At 50.9% G+C, this 17,980-nt stretch overlaps 1 protein-coding gene across 1 annotated transcript; it reads right to left on the bottom strand.

Moving 5' to 3' along the window:
• Window positions 1–811: 811 nt before the first annotated feature.
• Window positions 812–17,344, bottom strand: LOC132766373 (guanylate-binding protein 1-like). The gene is made up of 11 exons (XM_067462068.1): window positions 17,099–17,344; window positions 12,980–13,191; window positions 12,656–12,783; window positions 12,276–12,385; window positions 10,101–10,300; window positions 8,117–8,359; window positions 7,306–7,586; window positions 6,042–6,254; window positions 5,778–5,880; window positions 5,355–5,548; window positions 812–5,028 (listed from the first exon to the last, which is right to left on the bottom strand). The coding sequence occupies exons 2-11, from the start codon at window positions 13,176–13,178 to the stop codon at window positions 4,768–4,770; spliced, it is 1,932 nt and encodes a 643-aa protein (XP_067318169.1). The 5' UTR covers window positions 13,179–13,191; window positions 17,099–17,344; the 3' UTR covers window positions 812–4,767.
• Window positions 17,345–17,980: the final 636 nt, after the last annotated feature.

The following is a 17,980-nucleotide window of genomic DNA, read 5'->3' as shown; positions in this document are numbered from 1 at the left end:
CTCCCTAAAGTTCATGGGGAGCATATGGGAGCCAATGGGAACACTGAGGGGTCGGAGTCCATTCATAACAAAGGAAAAACTGCAGATCCAAAATGGCCTGCCAGGGGTCCGGGGGTCCCAAGGGATGATCACAAGGGACTCTCCCGGGGTTGACAGGCTTCTGGGTGCACATGAAATGGAGGCACAACCATCGTTGCAGCGTGGAGCCATGGAAAGAAGCTTGCTGATGATCCCCACATGAGGTTTTGCACAAAAAGGTAAATTCCCAGGGCATGGCACAGTGGGTTAAAGCGCTGAGCTGCTGAGCTTGTTGAGCGAAAGGTCGCAGGTTCGATTCCAGGGAGTGGCGTGAGCTTCCGCTGTCAGCCCTAGCTTCTGCCAACATAGCAGTTTGAAAACATGCAAATGTGAGTAGATCAATAGGTACCACTCCGGCAGGAAGGTAATGGTGCTCCATGCAGTCATGCCGGCCACATGACCTTGGAGGTGTCTACAAACAACACCGGCTCTTTGGCTTAGAAATGGAGATGAACACTCAACCCCAGAGTCAGAGAGATAGCAATTAGTTTTAAATTAGTCTCAGGAAAAGATTGCCACTAGTTTGGAGTTGATCAGTTGTCCCGTGGATACAGGGACCCGGTGGGTTCCTGTATCCACGGTTCAAAGGAACGCAGTTTCGGCCTCCCTGGGACACTGTAAGAATATCCAGGGCTAGTCAGCAGTGATCTGTGGCTCAGGAAAGGAAAGGTTCATGCAAGGGAAGGTTTTGAGTCAGTAAAGGGACACAAAGTATCACTTTAGAGAGGAAAAGTTACACCCAAGGATACTTTTATTGGGGAGGGGTTGCTACAATGAAACAGGGTGGGCTCAGTTAGAAAGAAAAGGAAAATCTCTGTGTTAAGGCTGCTGCTGGAGCCACAGTCCTTTTGTCTTCATCAAGTCCAGGTTCTGAGGAACTGTGGAACTCCCTGCTGCGACTCAGATCAGCTTGAAGGCAGGGGCCTGCGAGCTCATCCTCACCACCATTCCACACAGCCTCGGGCCCCCATGTGGCTCCCATCCAGGGCGCAGGAGCAACTGGTTTCGCAATGGCAGTAGAAATTGAATTTTAAGAAGACCCAGAAGGAAGGAATGGGCCTGGATTGAGCAGCGCACCTCAAGATGGTTTCCTCCTAGGACAAGGTTCCAGGAAAGAAAACCCAGAGCCCGTCCTGTGATAACACCTTTACGGCACAAAACACATCCATCACATTTGCCTTCAAAGTCCACCGGCTCCTTCCCGGGACAAGAGGGCGAAGGCGCACCCCCTTTTCTCCTGCACAACAGATTCCTGCAAACGCCACTCAAAAGCCAGAGTGAGCTTTGCAAGCTGTCGGGTGAGCAGCTTTCCATATTCGATTCCGCAATGAACAATGAACAGGACTGCGTGCCTTTGGGGGGGGGGGCGAAGATGGGGGGCAGGGAGGGGCCTGAGCCACTTGAACCCTAAGCCAGTGCTTAGTTCTGAGGGGCTTGCATCCCATGGTCCCTCCAGAGGCAGGAGGGGGAACAAAGGCAGTTTTGTTCACAGAGCAAAAGCTACCAAAGCATATATTGCTGGAAGGATTCTGCCCCTTTCTTTCTTCCTGACCGAATGTGAAAGAGCCAGGCCTGAGCCTAGGCCGAGATATCCAGGGAAGTCCTGCTCCCGTGCTCTAGTCTAGTCTATCTCCATGTACCAACCCGGGCCCTTCGATCTTCAGGGGAGGCCCTCCTTTCACCCCTACCAATCTCACAAGCTCGTGTTGTGGGCACAAGGGAGAGAGCCTTCTCCTCTGTGGCCCCCCGACTCTGGAACTCATTACCTGGAGAGATCAGGAAAGCCCCTTCTCTAGAAACATTCAAAAAGAACCTTAAAACCCGGCTCTTCTGCTGCGACTTTGGCGAGTAGTAGGTGCACACCATAACACTATGGCTCCCCTCAACGCTTCTGCCACTGGAGTACACGCCCTCCAAATGGGAATTTTAGTTCCACAACCCTGGGTGTTTTTATGAGCTCCTTGCAAATAACTTGCTATTTTTATCTCATGAGAGTTTTAAATCATTTCATCCTGTACATGTGGCCTGCCCACTGTTATTGTGATTGTGTTTATTGGAATGTTATTTTGTTACTGTGTTTATACTTTTTTTTCTATGTAATTTTCAAGATGTTGCTTGTTGTTTATGTTCTGGTTTTATTTTGCTGTAACATGTTGTCCGGGTTTGGCCCCATGTAAGCTGCTCCGAGTCCCCACTGGGGAGATGGTGGCAGGGTACAAAGCAAGATGATGATGATTATTATTATTCTGCCTTGGTCAGACCACTTGACCTGGAATCACACTGCATCCCATTCTGGGCACCACAACTGAAGGGAGATGTTAACTCTAAGCTGGAATACTGTGTCCAGAGGAGGGTGGCTAAAATGATCAAGGGGCTGGAGGAGTGGCTGAAAGAGCTGGGCACGTTTAGCCTGAAGAAGAGAAGGTGGAGAGGAGACATGGGAGGGCCAGGGATCAACAGGGGAGGGGAAGTCCTAGGGAGGAGGGAGCAGGCTTCCTTTCTGCTGCCCTGGGCAGAGACCAGGACGCAATGGAACAATGGCTTCAAACTACAAGAAAAGAACGAGCATAGAATCATAGAATCAAAGAGTTGGAAGAGACCTCCTGGGCCATCATCCAGTCCAACCCCATTCTGCCAAGAAGCAGGAATATTGCATTTAAATCACCCCTGATGTCATGAATGACTTTTCAATGATTTTAAAGCATAGGTTCTTTTTATTGCAATTTCCAGTGTGAGAAGGTACATCAGATTACAGAAAACATTTAAACAAATAATGACATTGGACACACAGACATACAGATTCTATGCAACTACATTGGATTTACAATTACATTGGTTAATAAACAAACATAGGGGGGTTGCATTTTCACTCAGCATTCACACACATGTACATGCATTCATCCACATGCATCCAAATATTACCATATCCTTTCCTCCCTCCTTGGAGAAGCACCTGTTAGGCCAGACCCTGCTTTCCTGCAGCCTGCCAACGCATAGTTCCAAAACTTCCATAACGCCATAACTTCAGAATGCTGAAATGCCAAAACTTCTTTCCCTAAGAACCATGCCGAGGACCAGATCTCTGTTTTCCACACAGCAGAACCTGACTCCCTGCACAAAATCTAAGACTCCAAAAGCTCCTTCCTTCTTCCTCTTCCCTCGAGAAAGAAGCCCCAAAGTGTCCAGAATCATGCTTTCCCAGAGCAGATCTGACACTCTCTGAATACACCACCTCTCTCCTTCCCATGAAGCAGAGCATGGCGGGTGGAACAGACTCCTCGGTCTGCCACAATTTGAGCATTATTAGCCTGGGTCTTTTATAGGCATATTCTGTTGATGTAGTCCCAAAGTTGTAAATTAATGATAGACATCTTCCATCCTGGATCCATCCCAGTTTCCTGGCCAGATGTTGATCTTCTTGATTGGTGTTGATCTTATGTTGACTTCCTTCTTAACATAAGGAAGGTTGCAAACATTTCCGTTATCACTGTCCTGTTCTTATCAGAGTTTACTCTTCAGATCTCATTAGCAAGTCCAGCAAGTAGGTAGTTAGTCATTGCAGGCCTTAATATTATACTGGTGTTTCCAAAATTATTAGCTGCATCCATGCATCCTTCCATCCTTCCATTCATTCCCCACACATCATTTTAAATTCACATTTATCAAATTTGCACATTGAATTTCTTATTACACTGACAGATGGCCATCCAGCCTCTGTTTAAAAGCTTCCAAAGAAGGAGCCTCCACCACACTCCGGGGCAGAGAGTTCCACTGCTGAACGGCTCTCACAGTCAGGAAGTTCTTCCTAATCTTCAGGTGGAATCTCCTCTCTTGTAGTTTGAAGCCATTGTTCCATTGCGTCCTAGTCTCCAAGGAAGCAGAAAGGAAGCTTGCTCCCTCCTCCCTGTGGCTTCTTCTCACAGGGACGGCTCATCCATTATGCAAAGTAAGCGGTCGCAGTACACTTTTTTTTGCCAGGGGTGCAAAGGCGCCTCTGTAAATGCCCCTCGACCACCACTTGAGGAGCGCCCCCTTGGCTCACAACAGCCCTACCAGTCCGGGGGGAGCCTCAGCAACCTATTACACAAAGTAAGCATTTGCAGTAGAGTCAATGTTGCTCAGGGGCACTCTTGAGGCGCTCTTGGGGGAAAATAGACCTTGACATATGTGAGTCGTAGTTACTGGGATGTATAGTTCACCTACAATCAAAGAGCATTCTGAACTCCACCAAGGATAGAATTGAACCAAATATGGCACACAGAACTCCCACGATGAACAGAAAATATATATCAGTGATTGGTTGGGGAGGGGGCGCCAAAATACTGTTTGCTTACCATTGAAAATTACCTCTGGGAACGAGGTTCCACCTGAACATGAGGAAGGACTTCCAGACTGTGTGTGTGTGTGAGAGAGAGCTGTTCAGCAGTGGAACTCTCTCTCTCTTTGCCCCGGAGGGAGTGTGGTGGAAGGAGGCTCCTTCTTTGGAGGCTTTTAAACAGAGACTGGATGGCCATCTGTCGGGGGTGATTTGAATGCAAATTTCCTGCTTCTTTGCAGAACGGGGTTGGGCTGGATGATGTCCCACCAGGCCTCTTCCAACTCTAGGATTCTAGGATTCTATTTGTGTGCAGGCAGCTGGGAAAGCAAAGCAGTGCGGGAGAGCAGGGCCCCAATCCCCCCCAGTTGGCGCTACTTCTTTGTTGGCTCGGCCCCTTTGGGAGGCTCTGGTGCGCTTGCTGCAGCCGAAGCTTTTGCCGTTTTTGCCATAGTATGAAACGTGTAGTACTGCATCCCCTGCTCTGCCAGGGATATCAGGTGTGGGAGCGCTTTCTCAAGGGTGGCCATACTAATCGCAAAGATGGAGTTGTTATTTTCCTTCAGTTTCCGGATTTCATCTTCCATAGCTTTGGACTTCTGACAAAATCCTTCTTCCAGAAGTTTCTTTTGTTCCTGGAAAAGGTAAGGAGCCCACAAGGCAGGTCAGGAGGAAGGACAGCAGAACACCCCGGGATGGGAGTGGACCAGAAGGGCGATGACGGTCCTCAAGCGAAGGAAGACCTCCCGCCTGCAAACCCTCAATAGTTTGTGCACAAACCACACCAGAAATACTGAGACAGCCAGAAGCTGAACTGCGCTTGAAAGCAAGCGCCCTTCTAGGCCTTACAGCTGCACGTCAGGCTGAGAAGGCAAGGGCACTCTGGGAAGCAGGCAAGCAGCGCGTTCCGGCTCAAGCCGAAGGGAGGGGACCACCACAACCCAACCGGAGTTTTCCTTACCTGGAGCTTAAGCTGCACAATGCGTTCGGTCTCCTCCTTCATCCGCTCCGTTTCTTCCTCCACCTTCTCCCTCAGCAGCCGGATCTGCTCCTCATAACTGCGCTCCTGATCCTCCGCCAGCTGCTTCTTCCGGGCCAACTCCTGCTCCAGAAGCTCCTGCTGCCGTTGTGCGGCTTCGGCCTGGACTCGCTTGGCTGCCGTCAGGGAGAGAAAGAGCCTTAGACCCCAGAGAGGCAAGGCAAGGATAGGCAGGGGTGGCCTGGAGGGAGGGGCTCCTCAGCCCTCAGTACGAGGACCCCCTGGACATACTCCTTGGGTTGGCTGATCTGATCCCATTTAGGCACATGTCAAGCCACCCTTTTAGCTTGTACACAGTTTTGGGAAGCATTTGACGTGTGGCATGCAGCCTTGGCAAAGCCGCACCTTCCACTTCCTTCTCCTTCTCACTCAGGGCCATGTCCGCCAGCAAGATAGAATTGGCCTCCGTCTCCTTGGACTTCAGGAACCCCTCAAGCGCCTTGTCTGCCTGGGAAGGGAACAACCGAGGCCAGTTTAAGCCAAAGGCAGGGGAAGCCACGGAGGCAGCAGTCCCGCTCTGGTGCTCAAAGCAAGCGGGATTCACTCCTGAGTGATCATCACGATCCCACTCCCTTGTGAGTCTCCGAAGGATCCGAGGGCGCTTCCTACCTGGACCCCTTTGTCAGGCAGCAAGCGGTACTTCTCCACCATTTGGCGCTGCTCCTCCAGGAACTGCTGGTAGCCTCCGGGGACCGAGAAGCGTCCTGCGCGGACCCCGCTCTCCAGGTCCTGCGAGAGGTTCTCCAGGGCAGCCATGCAGCGGTTGAAGGACACGGCCTCGTTCCTCTGGAGGAATTCCTCCTTCTTCCGGTTCAGCTCATGCTGCCCAAACAACACAAAGGGCTCACGGTTATGGAAACTCCACACAGCGGATGGCAACCCCCCCCCCCCAAATATACACAGCAAATAATAGACAGAGGCGGCCCTAGGTAATTTTCAATGGTAAGCAAAGAGTATTTTGGCACACACCCCCAAACCAATCACTGAGATATATACATACGTATGTACGTGTGTGTGTGTGTGTGTGTGTGTGTGTATATATATATATATATATATATATATATATATATATATGGGCATGGACAAATTTTGGCCCTCCAGGTATTTTGGATTTCTTACTGGCTGTTTGGAATTGTGGGATAGAATCATAGAATCAAAGAGTTGGAAGCGACCTCATGGGCCATCCAGTCCAAATATAAGAATATAATAGAGTTGAAGTCCAAAACACATGGAGGGCCAAAGTTGGCCTATGCCATCCATATATATATATATATATATATATACACACACACACACACACACACACAGACACACACACACTAGCCGTCCCCTGCCACACGTTGCTGTGATCCAGTTTGATGATCTTGAAAAGAAAGCAATGCGAAAGTTGGTTTCTAATCTATGTCATGTCTTGACGCTTGTGGTAAACAACAGTATTTCTTGTTGTTTCTTTGTCAGTGTTGATGTGTTGAGTGTCTGGTTTGCCTACTCTGGAACATGCAACATATCATTGCCCTTCTTTAGGGATCCCTTTCAAATCTATGATAGTATATCTTCCATATGTGTGAATCATATAGATCTATTTCTATCTATGGCTGGATGGCTCTTTGTCAGGCGGGCTTTGATTATGTTTTCTCGCTCTGGTGAAGGGAGTTGGTCTGGACGGCCATTCAGTACATCAATACCCCTCTGCTAGCTTCCCGCGTCCCTCGCTCTCGGCACCCCTGGCAAAACAAAGTGTACCGCAACAGCTTACTTTGCATAATGCTTGAAGCACCCCTGATAACAGATCCAGAAAGCATACTTCAGCAAAGGCCCTGAGGCCATGCACAATATCCTATGCGCCTGATAGACTGCGAGGGAGAGCACGTACTGTGAGTTCATCCTGGAACTTCTTAATGTTGCCCCCAAAGGCGCGTGCCATGAACGCCCTGGTAGCCTCTCTCTCGCACTCAGCGTGCGTCCGCAGCAGCTCCTCCACGGTTCCTGTGGGCAGCACCACCCGCCTCTGCATCTCCTCCTCGTAACGGGAGAGGGCTTCACGCACGGCAGCCGCGTTCTCGATCTCAGCCAGCGCCAGGAACGCATTCTCCAGGCAGGGCACCTCCCCGCTGTTGATGGCGTCCACGTAGGCCTTTGCCAGGTTTGCCAGCACTGGAAGGGGAAGAGGAAGAGGAAGAAGAAAAGGTCTGGTGAGGCATCGATGGAATAATGGGAAGGCATGCTTCAGCGGAGGCACCTGCAATGCAAAGGAGTGCGCTTTCCTCCAAAAACAACGTGGGTCTGTGCGCAAAGGGATCTAATATGAAAGGTGCCACCAGGTCCCTTCGCTTATTGATACTCCAGACCAAATTCTACCCAGTGACTGTCCACATCCCTAGCCTCTTCCAGTCTCCTTGTGGAATAAACATAAACATTAGCATCTTCACGAAGGCAGCCCAGGATGAGCACTGTGTGGCTCTAAAGATTCATTTTAAGTACTGGGATTCGGTTTTCCTCTCCCAGGCACAGCGCAGCATGGAGGCGGCCTCTTCCAATGGCAACAGAGGCAACTGGCCAGCACTGGCGTGGCTTGAAAGGCATCAGGATGAGTCCCAATCCACCCCCACCCCCCGGGCACCCCTTAAGGGTGCTGCAGCCAGAAAGGCTTCTTCCTGACCCAATGCAGACAGAGCCTGGCTTACTGGCTCCTGTCACGGCCTGGCCCCCGGGGACCGTCTTGTGCTTGGACGTCTCCCAGACATGGTCGCAGAAACGGGCCACGGATTCCAGGAACTCCTCCTCCAGGTCTTCCTCCTGCAGATCCTCCAGCCGTCGCAACTTCTTCCTGCTTGCTGGGCGGTCGAAAGTGAAGCAGTTCCGGGAAGGAAAGAACTTGCGGATGCACAGCCGGGGCAGGTTGCACCTTCTGATCTGCTCTGTGTCACCTGCGGAGGAAGGACCGGCATTTTGGTGGTTTCCCCTTATTGATAAACTCCAACCCTCCAGATACCTCTTGCCTGCAAGACTGGTCAGGTCTCCATTCTGACTCCCCTTTGAATGTGACGCCACAAGAATGTTTATGAGCATGCACAGAGCACCCTGCTCCCTTGAGGGTGCGTTCCCTCACTTGACCCTTTCACCTCTGCATCCGGTGACCCCCCCCATTCCAAGGCTCCATCAGACCCCACTGCCGCCACTTTCTGCCCATTTATTTATCGTGTCATTGATGTCAGGCACCCCCCGCCCCTCAGAATTAAGGGATAAGAACTTATAGTTCTGCAAAGGGCAAGGTCACCAGACTACACAACAAGGGTTAAGTCTTGGCCACATTGCCAAGGCACTGACAACAACAAGGACCCCACGAGGCTTTTTGGGAAATGGCTGGATCTTGGGACTTCTGCCCTTTTGTGGGAGTTGTAGTTCCCCAAGGGCTGAGCGATGGATTCTGTTATTGATCAACTCAGCGCCCATCTGCTGATTCCAGACTGAATCCATGACTCTCTGCTGAGTGGACTGGACTGTTTGCCACAACCCTGGCCATGAACTTTCTATCAATGCTTGATTTGAACTGCTAGCAACCTCTGCTTCCACACGCCCTTCCTAAGAGCATGGGATTTCCAGTTTGGACCTTAATAAAGATCAAATATTGAAATAAACTTTATGGGGTGGGATGGGGGTTCCTCTTATGAACTAACTCTGTATCAGTGATGCCGATTGCCTATGATTTTGATATATGTATGTAACCTTATGAATTTCCTCTGTACCCTTGTCCCCTTGACCCTTGCCCCACAAAAACTGCTGTGACCAGGAACTGCCTGAGGGAGGGCTCCAGCCTCTCCCTCAATCACCCTTGATTAATTCACCAGCATGGACAATACTGTTGATCCCCAACCCTGACCCTCGGAGCAAGACCAGCGAGGGGAGGGGGTCAACGGAAACTCAGGAAGAAAAGATTGATTAAATCATCAAGACGTCGTTGATCCCCCCGAGGTCCGATGTCGAAAAAGCCATTCATATCCCCCTCCAAAGCTCATCAAGGACAGGAAAGCTTTTGTTTGCTAGGATCACACCTTGCCAGCCTGAGACAAAGGCTTGCTGGCAACTCCTAATCCCATCATTTCCCCCCTCCTTTGTCCGAGGCCACACCGCCTCCTCTCTCCTGATTTGTCCATCTTGCGAGGCGAGCGGAGGGCACTCATTGGCCCTCTAGAGGCGAAGAAACGCGCTGATTGGTCCAGAGCAGGGGCGGGCCGCCCAGCCTCCTCCCAGCTGTTCCAGCATCAGCTAATCAGCGTGAAGCCGGCTGGCAAGGGGCGGGCGGGAATTATGAAAGTTTTCCTTTGTATTTTTACTATAAATATGCCTGTATTCTTTGTACTGGTATGCTTGCAGCGGAATGATTCCTGCAATGCATCTGATCTCAGCTGAATCACAAATAAACCTCAGTTGCTGGAAACTTCTTCCACCTTGATGAGGCATTATTATTTGTAATATTTTTACTCTTTGGATTGGCTTTCGCAGGCCTCACCAAGGTTCCAGGGCCCTTTTGAGCGGTCCTCAGGGATCTCCTCCGCCGGGAGACCCTACTAAAAGTAGCTCGATATCATCATCAGCAACCATTGTATTACAATTCTAACAGAGCAAAACAAACACACAGATTAAAAAGACTTTCTGCCCAGAAGTCACCTTTCTGCAGCTTCAGGGCATTTTCCAGGTAGCCGTCCTCGCTGACCGAGTGCCCATTGATCTCCAGATCAAGCGTGAAGTCCCTCACGGCCCAAATGAAAGCTGGGAAGTAGCGGATGAACTCTGAAGAATCCTCGTCCTCTTGGCTTTGGTCCCTGGAAGAGGTTATTCTGATCTTTTGGGTCAGCTCAGTAACGTAGCTGCACACAGCTAAGGAAAAGCGCTCCCAGTGCCAAGGCAGTGGCTTGTTGGTGGCAATGGAATGGCTCCCAAGTTTGGGCCGAGAGCCATTTCCTGTCAGAATGACGTCAAGCATGCCCCCCCCCCCCACTAACAAGGGATGGTGACTTATAGTTCTGCAAAGGACAAAGGTACCAGACTGCACAATAGGGGTAAGTCTTGGTCAATTTGCCAAGGCCTTAACAACAATGAGGGCCCCATGAAACTTCGGGAATAGCTAGACCTTGAGGTCTCTGCCTCTCTCGGGAGCTGTAGTTCTCCAAGGACGGGGAGCAAAGCTAGTTTCCAGAGACACCAGGTCCATTTGGGCCACTCAAGAACTCCTGCCAGGACCTTTGTGCAACACCCTTGCGTTTTAGCCATTCCCTATGGACACTCTTTCCCCCCGCATGGACAAACCTTATGAAATCTTGCCTTTTATGAACTTTAGATGTATGAAATGTGTTTTCTGATTTCTTTGTGTGGCAGAAGCCTTTCCCCTTTTCCTCTGCCCTTTGTTTCCCCTATATACATGAAGAAACTCCACCAAAGGGACTACAAAGCCCCAAACATCCCAGGATTTTTTTTATCCACAACTTCCTTTTGCATGAACAATAACCTGGGCAGCTGGTGGCCCTCGGAGGAATTGCCCAGCCCTCAGCTTGACCCTTTGGCAAAAATCTTAATCATATTTCCTCCTGAAGGACAAAAGGTCCTCGAAAAAACCTTTTGCCTTCGCTCTGATTAACTCAGCTATCTCCACCAAGAAATAATCACCCCAGTCTACACATGTTGATCCATTCCACTCAAAGCACAATAGATCAGGGTGGCTTGAGATTTCCCCTTTGTCTCGCCGGCCACATGGCATTATTTTTTTCACATTCATTCATAGATTCCTTTGTGTCCTTTCATCCCACCTCCCTCTTTTCTGATTTGCTATCGCCGCTAGATGGCAGAAACCTCCCCATTGGACCCTGCGGACCGCTGGAGCTTCCTGATTGGTCCGGAGGTGCCGGGGGCAGGAGGGCCACCTCCCAGCTGTCTGCCCATTGTCCAATCACAGTGGAGGGCGGCAGGGAGGCTGGAGTTTGAACTCTGCAACTTTGAAAACTCTATATAAATGGCTGTATCAAATGTATTTCTTTATGCTTGCATGTGAATGATCACTGCAATTGCATCCGCTTCAGCTGAATCGCACAATAAACCTCAGTGCCACTTCTTCGCCTTGGCAAGAGTCTCATTTCAATTATTAATATCAATAAAATTGCTGGAATCAGGCTTCTCTGATGGCTCGCCAAGGTCATGGGCCCTCTTTGGTGCGGTCATAGGGGTTTCTCTTACTGGGGAGACTCTCCTAAAGTCCATATTGACTTCAAGAAGAAGAACCCACCCCCCAGTGCTCGTTTCCTGTTTGGCATGTTTTTACACCCTTGTCCCTTTCTTCTTCTGAGTCACATATACACTAACTCTGAGGCATTTGGTGACTCACTTTAAGGTACGCAAGGGGCTATGCGCCTGAAGTCCGGAAGGATTTATTTCTTTGCTCTCGAAAAGGAACACAGAGCTCAATCCGAAATGGAAGCTGCTTCAGGGTTCAGATTTTCTCCATGTAAACTGTTACTTCTTCTTTCACTCACCTTAAGACGTGTAGACCTGTGTAACTAGGTACACGAGTGTTTTGATCTTTGCAGCTTATTTCAATTAGTGGTTATGAAGCGGAAAGGAGGGTGGTGACTGTACTTTCTGACTATTATGCGGTGATACACAGTACCTTGCATTTCCTGGCTGCACCTCAGCCATGAGGGGCCTGGTTGTGTGGGAAGGGGCTGTCTTGCCCACTCCTCCCCCCAGGGCATCCCTCCTGACCAATGTCCAGTGGGTGCCACTCCCTCCATCCAATTTCACCCCCCCCCCCACACACACACACACACTCATTTGCCCCCCATCGAAGGATACTGGAGCTGCTCCAGGGCGTTCTGGTCAATGGTGCTCATGCTGTTGTAGACCAAGGTGGTGCTCAGCAGGATGGCCAGCGCAAAGATCCAGGCGTCGTTCTGCGTGTTGCCCTGGGAGAGAAGAAGCAAGTCTCTCTGAGCCCCCTCCCCACACTGTAGGGGTCCCTCCCTCTGCCTCATTCATTGCCATTGAAAGGGGGCACATGTCACAGCCCACCTTTGGAAGGTTTGGCTTGGCAAGAGCCTTCTGCTGCCATTCTGTGCCTTGGCCCCACAAACACACAGAGTGGGCTCAGGTCTCACCATGAAGCAGACCCATGAGACAGACCCCGGGCCACACACAGAAAAGCCCCCTCCTCAACACCCCCCCCCCCGACTCACCTTCTCCACATCCCCCAGGCCCTCCGTGTCCAGCAGCACCAGGGTGTGGTCACTCCGGTGGGGATGGGGGCGGCACCACATCCAGATGCCCTTGGTGTTGCCCTGCACCGTGGACCCCAGGGAGAAGCCTGGAATGGAGGGGACACCACGGCCAGTGAGGAGGGGGCCAGGCTCAGCCCTGCCCCCTAGGACATCAATGAAGGCTGCTCTAGAGTTGAGCTGGGGTTCACTCCAAGGCCCGGCTCCACAGACCCACCAGTGGATTGGAGGCCACGGCCCCTGGATCGTGCCCTTGCCCCCCACCGCCCCCCTGCATTCGCTCACCCTTCCGCTGGCCCGCCAGGCGGTTCATGAGGTAGGACTTCCCGGTCCGGTAGAGCCCCACGATGGCCACCACCACCACCGGCTGCCGGATGCGCTGCAGGACCGCCAGAGCCTCCTCCCCCAGCACCAGCCTCCCGTCCAGGTGGTTCTCAATGAGGCAGAGCGGACGGTCCATGTGGGCCTCCCCAGGAGGAGCCATTCTGGAAGGGAACCTGGAAAGGGGGGGGGGCATCCCCTTGGTAATAAGAAATTCAATATGTAGATTTGATAAATGTGAATGATGTGTGGGAATGAATGGAAGAATGGAAGTTGTATGGATAGAGTTAATAATTTTGGAAACACCAGTCTAATATTAAGGCCTGCAATGACTAACTACCTGGAACTGTGATCAAAACCTGCTAATGAGGATTGATAAGAACTATGACAATGATGAACCAACCTGGACACAGCATATTATCTGAGAACACAGAAATGCTGAACCACTCTCACAACCACCACGTCAGTCTACACAGAGACGCCATTGAAATCCACAAGAAACATGTGGACAATTTCAACAGAAAGGAGGAAACCATGAAAATGAACAAAAGCTGGCTACCAGTATTAAAAAACTCTAAAATTACAACAGCAAAACAACAGAGAGGAAACAATCAGGGACATCTAATCACCTCTCAACAAAAGATTGCCCCAGGCACTGCCAGGCCATCAAATGCTAATCAAGGTGGTCAGTTGAAATATTCACACCTAGCTCCAACAGACAAGAGTCCTTTCTCTCACCCTGGTCATAATTCCACAGATATATAAACCTATTTCCCTAGTTCCAACAGACCTCACTACCTCTGAGGATGCTTGCCATAGATGCAGGCGAAACGTCAGGAGAAAATGCCTCTAGACCATGGCCATATAGCCCGAAAAAAACCTAAAACAACCCAATCAGGGACATCTAATCACCTCTCAACAAAAGACTGTCCCAGGCACTGCCAGGCCATCGAATGCTAATCAAGGTGGTCAGTTGAAACATTCACCCCCAGCTCCAACAGACAAGAGTCCTTTCTCTCACCCTGGTCATCATTCCACAGATATATAAACCCATTTCCCTAGTTCCAACAGACCTCACTACCTCTGAGGATGCTTGCCAGAGATGGAGGTGAAATGTCAGGAGAAAATGCCTCTAGAACATGGCCATATAGCCTGAAAAAACCTACAACAACCCTGTGACAATGGTTCTTTCAAGCTAAAGAAATGTTTGCAACCTTCCTTACGTTAAGAAGGAAGTCAACACAAGCCTTTGTCAACACCAATCAAGACGAGTCAACATCTGGCCAGGAAACTGGAATGGATCCAGGATGGAAGATGTCTATCATTAATTTACAACTTTGGGATGACATCAATAGAATATTCCTATAAAAGACTCAGTCTAAGAATGATCAAAGTGTGACAGACAGAGAGGCTGTTCACCCGCCATGCTTTGCTCCATGGGAAGGAGAGAGGTGGTGTATTCGGAGAGTGTCAGATATGCTCTGGGAAAGCATGATTCTGGACACTTTGGGGCTTCTTTCTCAAGGGAAGAGGAAGAAGGAAGGCACTTTTGGAGTCTTGGATTTTGTGCACGGAGTCAAGTTCTGCTGTGTGGAAAACAGAGATCTGGTTCTCGGCATGGTTCTTAGGGAAAGAAGTTTTGGCATTTCGGCGTTTTGAAGTTTTGGCATTATGGAAGTTTTGGAATGTAGTTGCATAGAATCTGTATGTCTGTATGTCCAATGTCATTCCTTGTCTAAATGCAAGATACTCCACTTGGGGGGCAGAAAAAACCGAAATGCAAAGATACAGAATGGGGGATGCCTGGCTCGAAAAAGATCTTGGGGTCCTCATGGACAACAAGTTAAACATGAGCCAGGAATGTGATGTGGCAGCAAAAAAAGCCAATGGGATTTTGGCCTGCATCAAGAGGAGCCTAGTGCCTAGATCCAAGGACGTCCTGCTCCCCATGCTCTCTTCTGCCTTGGTTAGACCACTTTACCTGGGATATGGTGTCCAGTTCTGGGCACCACAATTCAAGAGAGATATTGACTCTAAGCTGGAATGTGTCCAGAGGAGGGTGACTAAAATGTTCAAGGGTCTGGAGAACAAGCCCTATGAGGAGCGGCTGAAAGAGCTGAGCATGTTTAGCCTGAAAAAGAGAAGGCTGAGAGGAGACATGATAGCCATGTATACATATGTGAGAGGAAGCCACAGGGAAGAGGAGGGAGCAAGCTTCCTTTCTGTGAGTCGCCTTCGGGCTGAGAACAGCGGTATAGAAGCAAAGTAAATAAATAATAAATTTGTGCTTCCCTGGAGACTTACTTACTTAGGCGACCCCTCGTTGGACAAGTAAGATGGTCTTCCATTATGTGTTTCCTTGTGGGGATATTGACTCTAAGCTGGAAAGTGCCCAGAGGAGGGCGACTCAAATGATCAAGGGTCTGGAGAACAAGCCCTATGAGGAGCGGCTTCAGGAGCTGAGCATGTTTAGCCTGAAGAAGAGAAGGCTGAGAGGAGACATGATGAGGGCCAGGTATAAATATGTGAAAGGAAACCACAGGGAGGAGGAGGAGGGAGCAAGCTTGTTTCCTGCTTCCCTGGAGACTAGGACGCAATGGAGCCATGGCTTCAAACTACAAGAGAGGAGATTCCGTCTGAACATGAGGAAGAACTTCCTGACTGTGAGAGCCGTTCAGCAGTGGAACTCTCTGCCCCGGAGGGAGTGTGGTGGAGGCTCCTTCTTTGGAAGCTTTTATGCAGAGGCTGGATGGCCATCTGCCAGGGGTGATTTGAATGCAATATTCCTGCTTCTTGGCAGAATGGGGTTGGACTGGATGATGGCCCAGGAGGTCTCTTCCCACTCTAGGATTCTAGGATTCTATGATTCTGTACTCTGAACCCTAACCTTAACCCTAACCGCTCACACTGGAAATTGCAATAAAAACAACCTATGCTTCAAAGTTTTTGAAAAGTCATTGACACTTTGGGGCCCCAACAAGGTCGGCTCAGGCTGCTTGTGGGACCCCTTGGATCCCTCTCAGGGACCCCCAGGTGCCTTCAGGAGGAGGGTCACAGAAAGGCAGACACAGGGGAGGGGTGGGTGGGCAAACAGGGCCCCCAGGAACAGGTGCCTTCCCTGCAAAGTGTGTGTGTGTGTGGAGGGGGGGTAGGGCAGCATTTCTCTGTGTAGAGCCTGGGGTCCTTGAAGCACCCTGGGGTGGGGGGTCTCTGCGCTTCCCTCCTCCTTCCTCCCCTTCCCCCTCCAAGCTCGGCCCCCTTGCTTCCAAAGCCCCCTTTCCACTGCTTGGGGGCCCCTTGGTTGTGCTTTTACTGGACGGCAAATCAAGGGAGCTGAAGGGGGCAACCCAGGGGCAGGCCCATAGCCAGGATTTCGATTTGGGGGGGGGGGGCTGAGTTTTTTTAGGGGGGTTTCGGGGGGTGGCTGAGTTTTGGGGGGGGCTGAGTCTGAGTGAAAGAGGGTCTAGCCTAGCAAACCTTTTGTATCATGACCCCAATAATACCCCCTCCATGCATATGGGATATATTGAGTAGGGTGATCAAATCATGATAGGAATAAACATAACAGTTTAAATTATGTACCAGGAAGGCCTTATCGCGGACCACCATCAGAATTTCGGGGGGGGGGGGCTGAAGCCCCTCAAGTCCCCCCCCCCGCTGGCTACATGCCTGCCCGGGGGTCTCAGCTATATAATAATAATAATAATAATAATAATAATAATAATAATATCATCCACAACATAGGGTTAGTCAAAATGCATAGGCCAATAAGCCATTCAATTGAATGGCTTATTGGCCTATGCATTTTGACTAACCCTTATAAACATTTCTGGGGTCTCCGCGAGAAACTTTTGCTTCCCAAAGAGCTGGAAAGGTTTGAGAAGCAGCCCTGGAATAGAGCAAGGGGGGGGGAGTTGCCCCCCAGCCCCTCCCCCCTTCACTCCATGGGGAAATTGGGCAGTCACACCCCCGACTCTTGTTATTACAGTTATTATTTGTATCCTTCCTGGTAGAACTCCGGATCCCATCGCCCCCAGCACCGCCCCCCCCCATTTCCCCCCCCGGCCCCTCCCTGCCCCTTACCTGCCTGTGCCTCCTTTTCTTTCCCCTTCCTCTTCCTCTTCCACTTCCTCTTCCTTTCCTGGGCGGCGGGTCCTTCTTCTCGGGCGCCCAGAGGCAGAGTGAGGGAGTAGGGAGGGGGGGGGCAGCCAAGAAGGAGCCCGGGAGGGGAGGGGAGGGGGCGGGGAGAGGGGGCAGCCCCCCCCCTCCGGCAGAGAAGGAGGACACGCCCCGCCCGCCCCCTTTCCCGGAAAACAGCGCCTTGCTAAGCAAAGATTTTCGAAAGCGAAAGTGGAAGTGAAATCTGAGAGCCGGGCGGGGGGGGGGAGGGAGGGAGGGAGGGGGGGGCTGACCCTTGGACTTCTCCCCTCCCCCCTCGCACGGAGGAGCTGGCACCCCCCCCCCCGCCTATCTGTGTCTTTCCCTCTGGGCTTCGGGGGCACAACAACCCCAATCCGCTCCCAGAGTTTCAATGGGACTTGCCTTGAGGGGGGGGGCGTTTCTGAGCGGACCCGTGACACAAATAGAACAAGAACTGAAACAGAAAGCGCCATGATGGGCCCCTGCCTGGAGGTTGCCCATCCAAGGTCATTCCTGAGGCCCTGGCCCCTTGCTTCTTGGGCCAGCCCTGACCTCTCTGGCCTTTCCGGGGCTTCCCGGCCCCTCCTTCAGCTGGACTTCCCCTAAAACCCTGGGGGGAAACATGTCAGCAACAAGCCAAGCATTGCCTGGAACCAGACCCTCCCCAGGAAACAGCACCACAGGGTGCCTGCACCCCACTCCACTGGAGAAATGACACTGCTTAGCCGGTATTGCCCCGCCTGACATCCGCCTGGAAGTGGCAGCCAAGAGTGAAAGGACCAAGGCAGAGACATCTCCAGCTCATCCCTTGTTTGGGAATCAGCC

This window comes from Anolis sagrei, chromosome Y (genome assembly GCF_037176765.1).
Source record: "Anolis sagrei isolate rAnoSag1 chromosome Y, rAnoSag1.mat, whole genome shotgun sequence".
Lineage (NCBI taxonomy): Eukaryota > Metazoa > Chordata > Lepidosauria > Squamata > Dactyloidae > Anolis > Anolis sagrei.
Note: the sequence above shows the minus strand (reverse complement) of the source record. Positions and strands in the feature narration are given on the sequence as shown.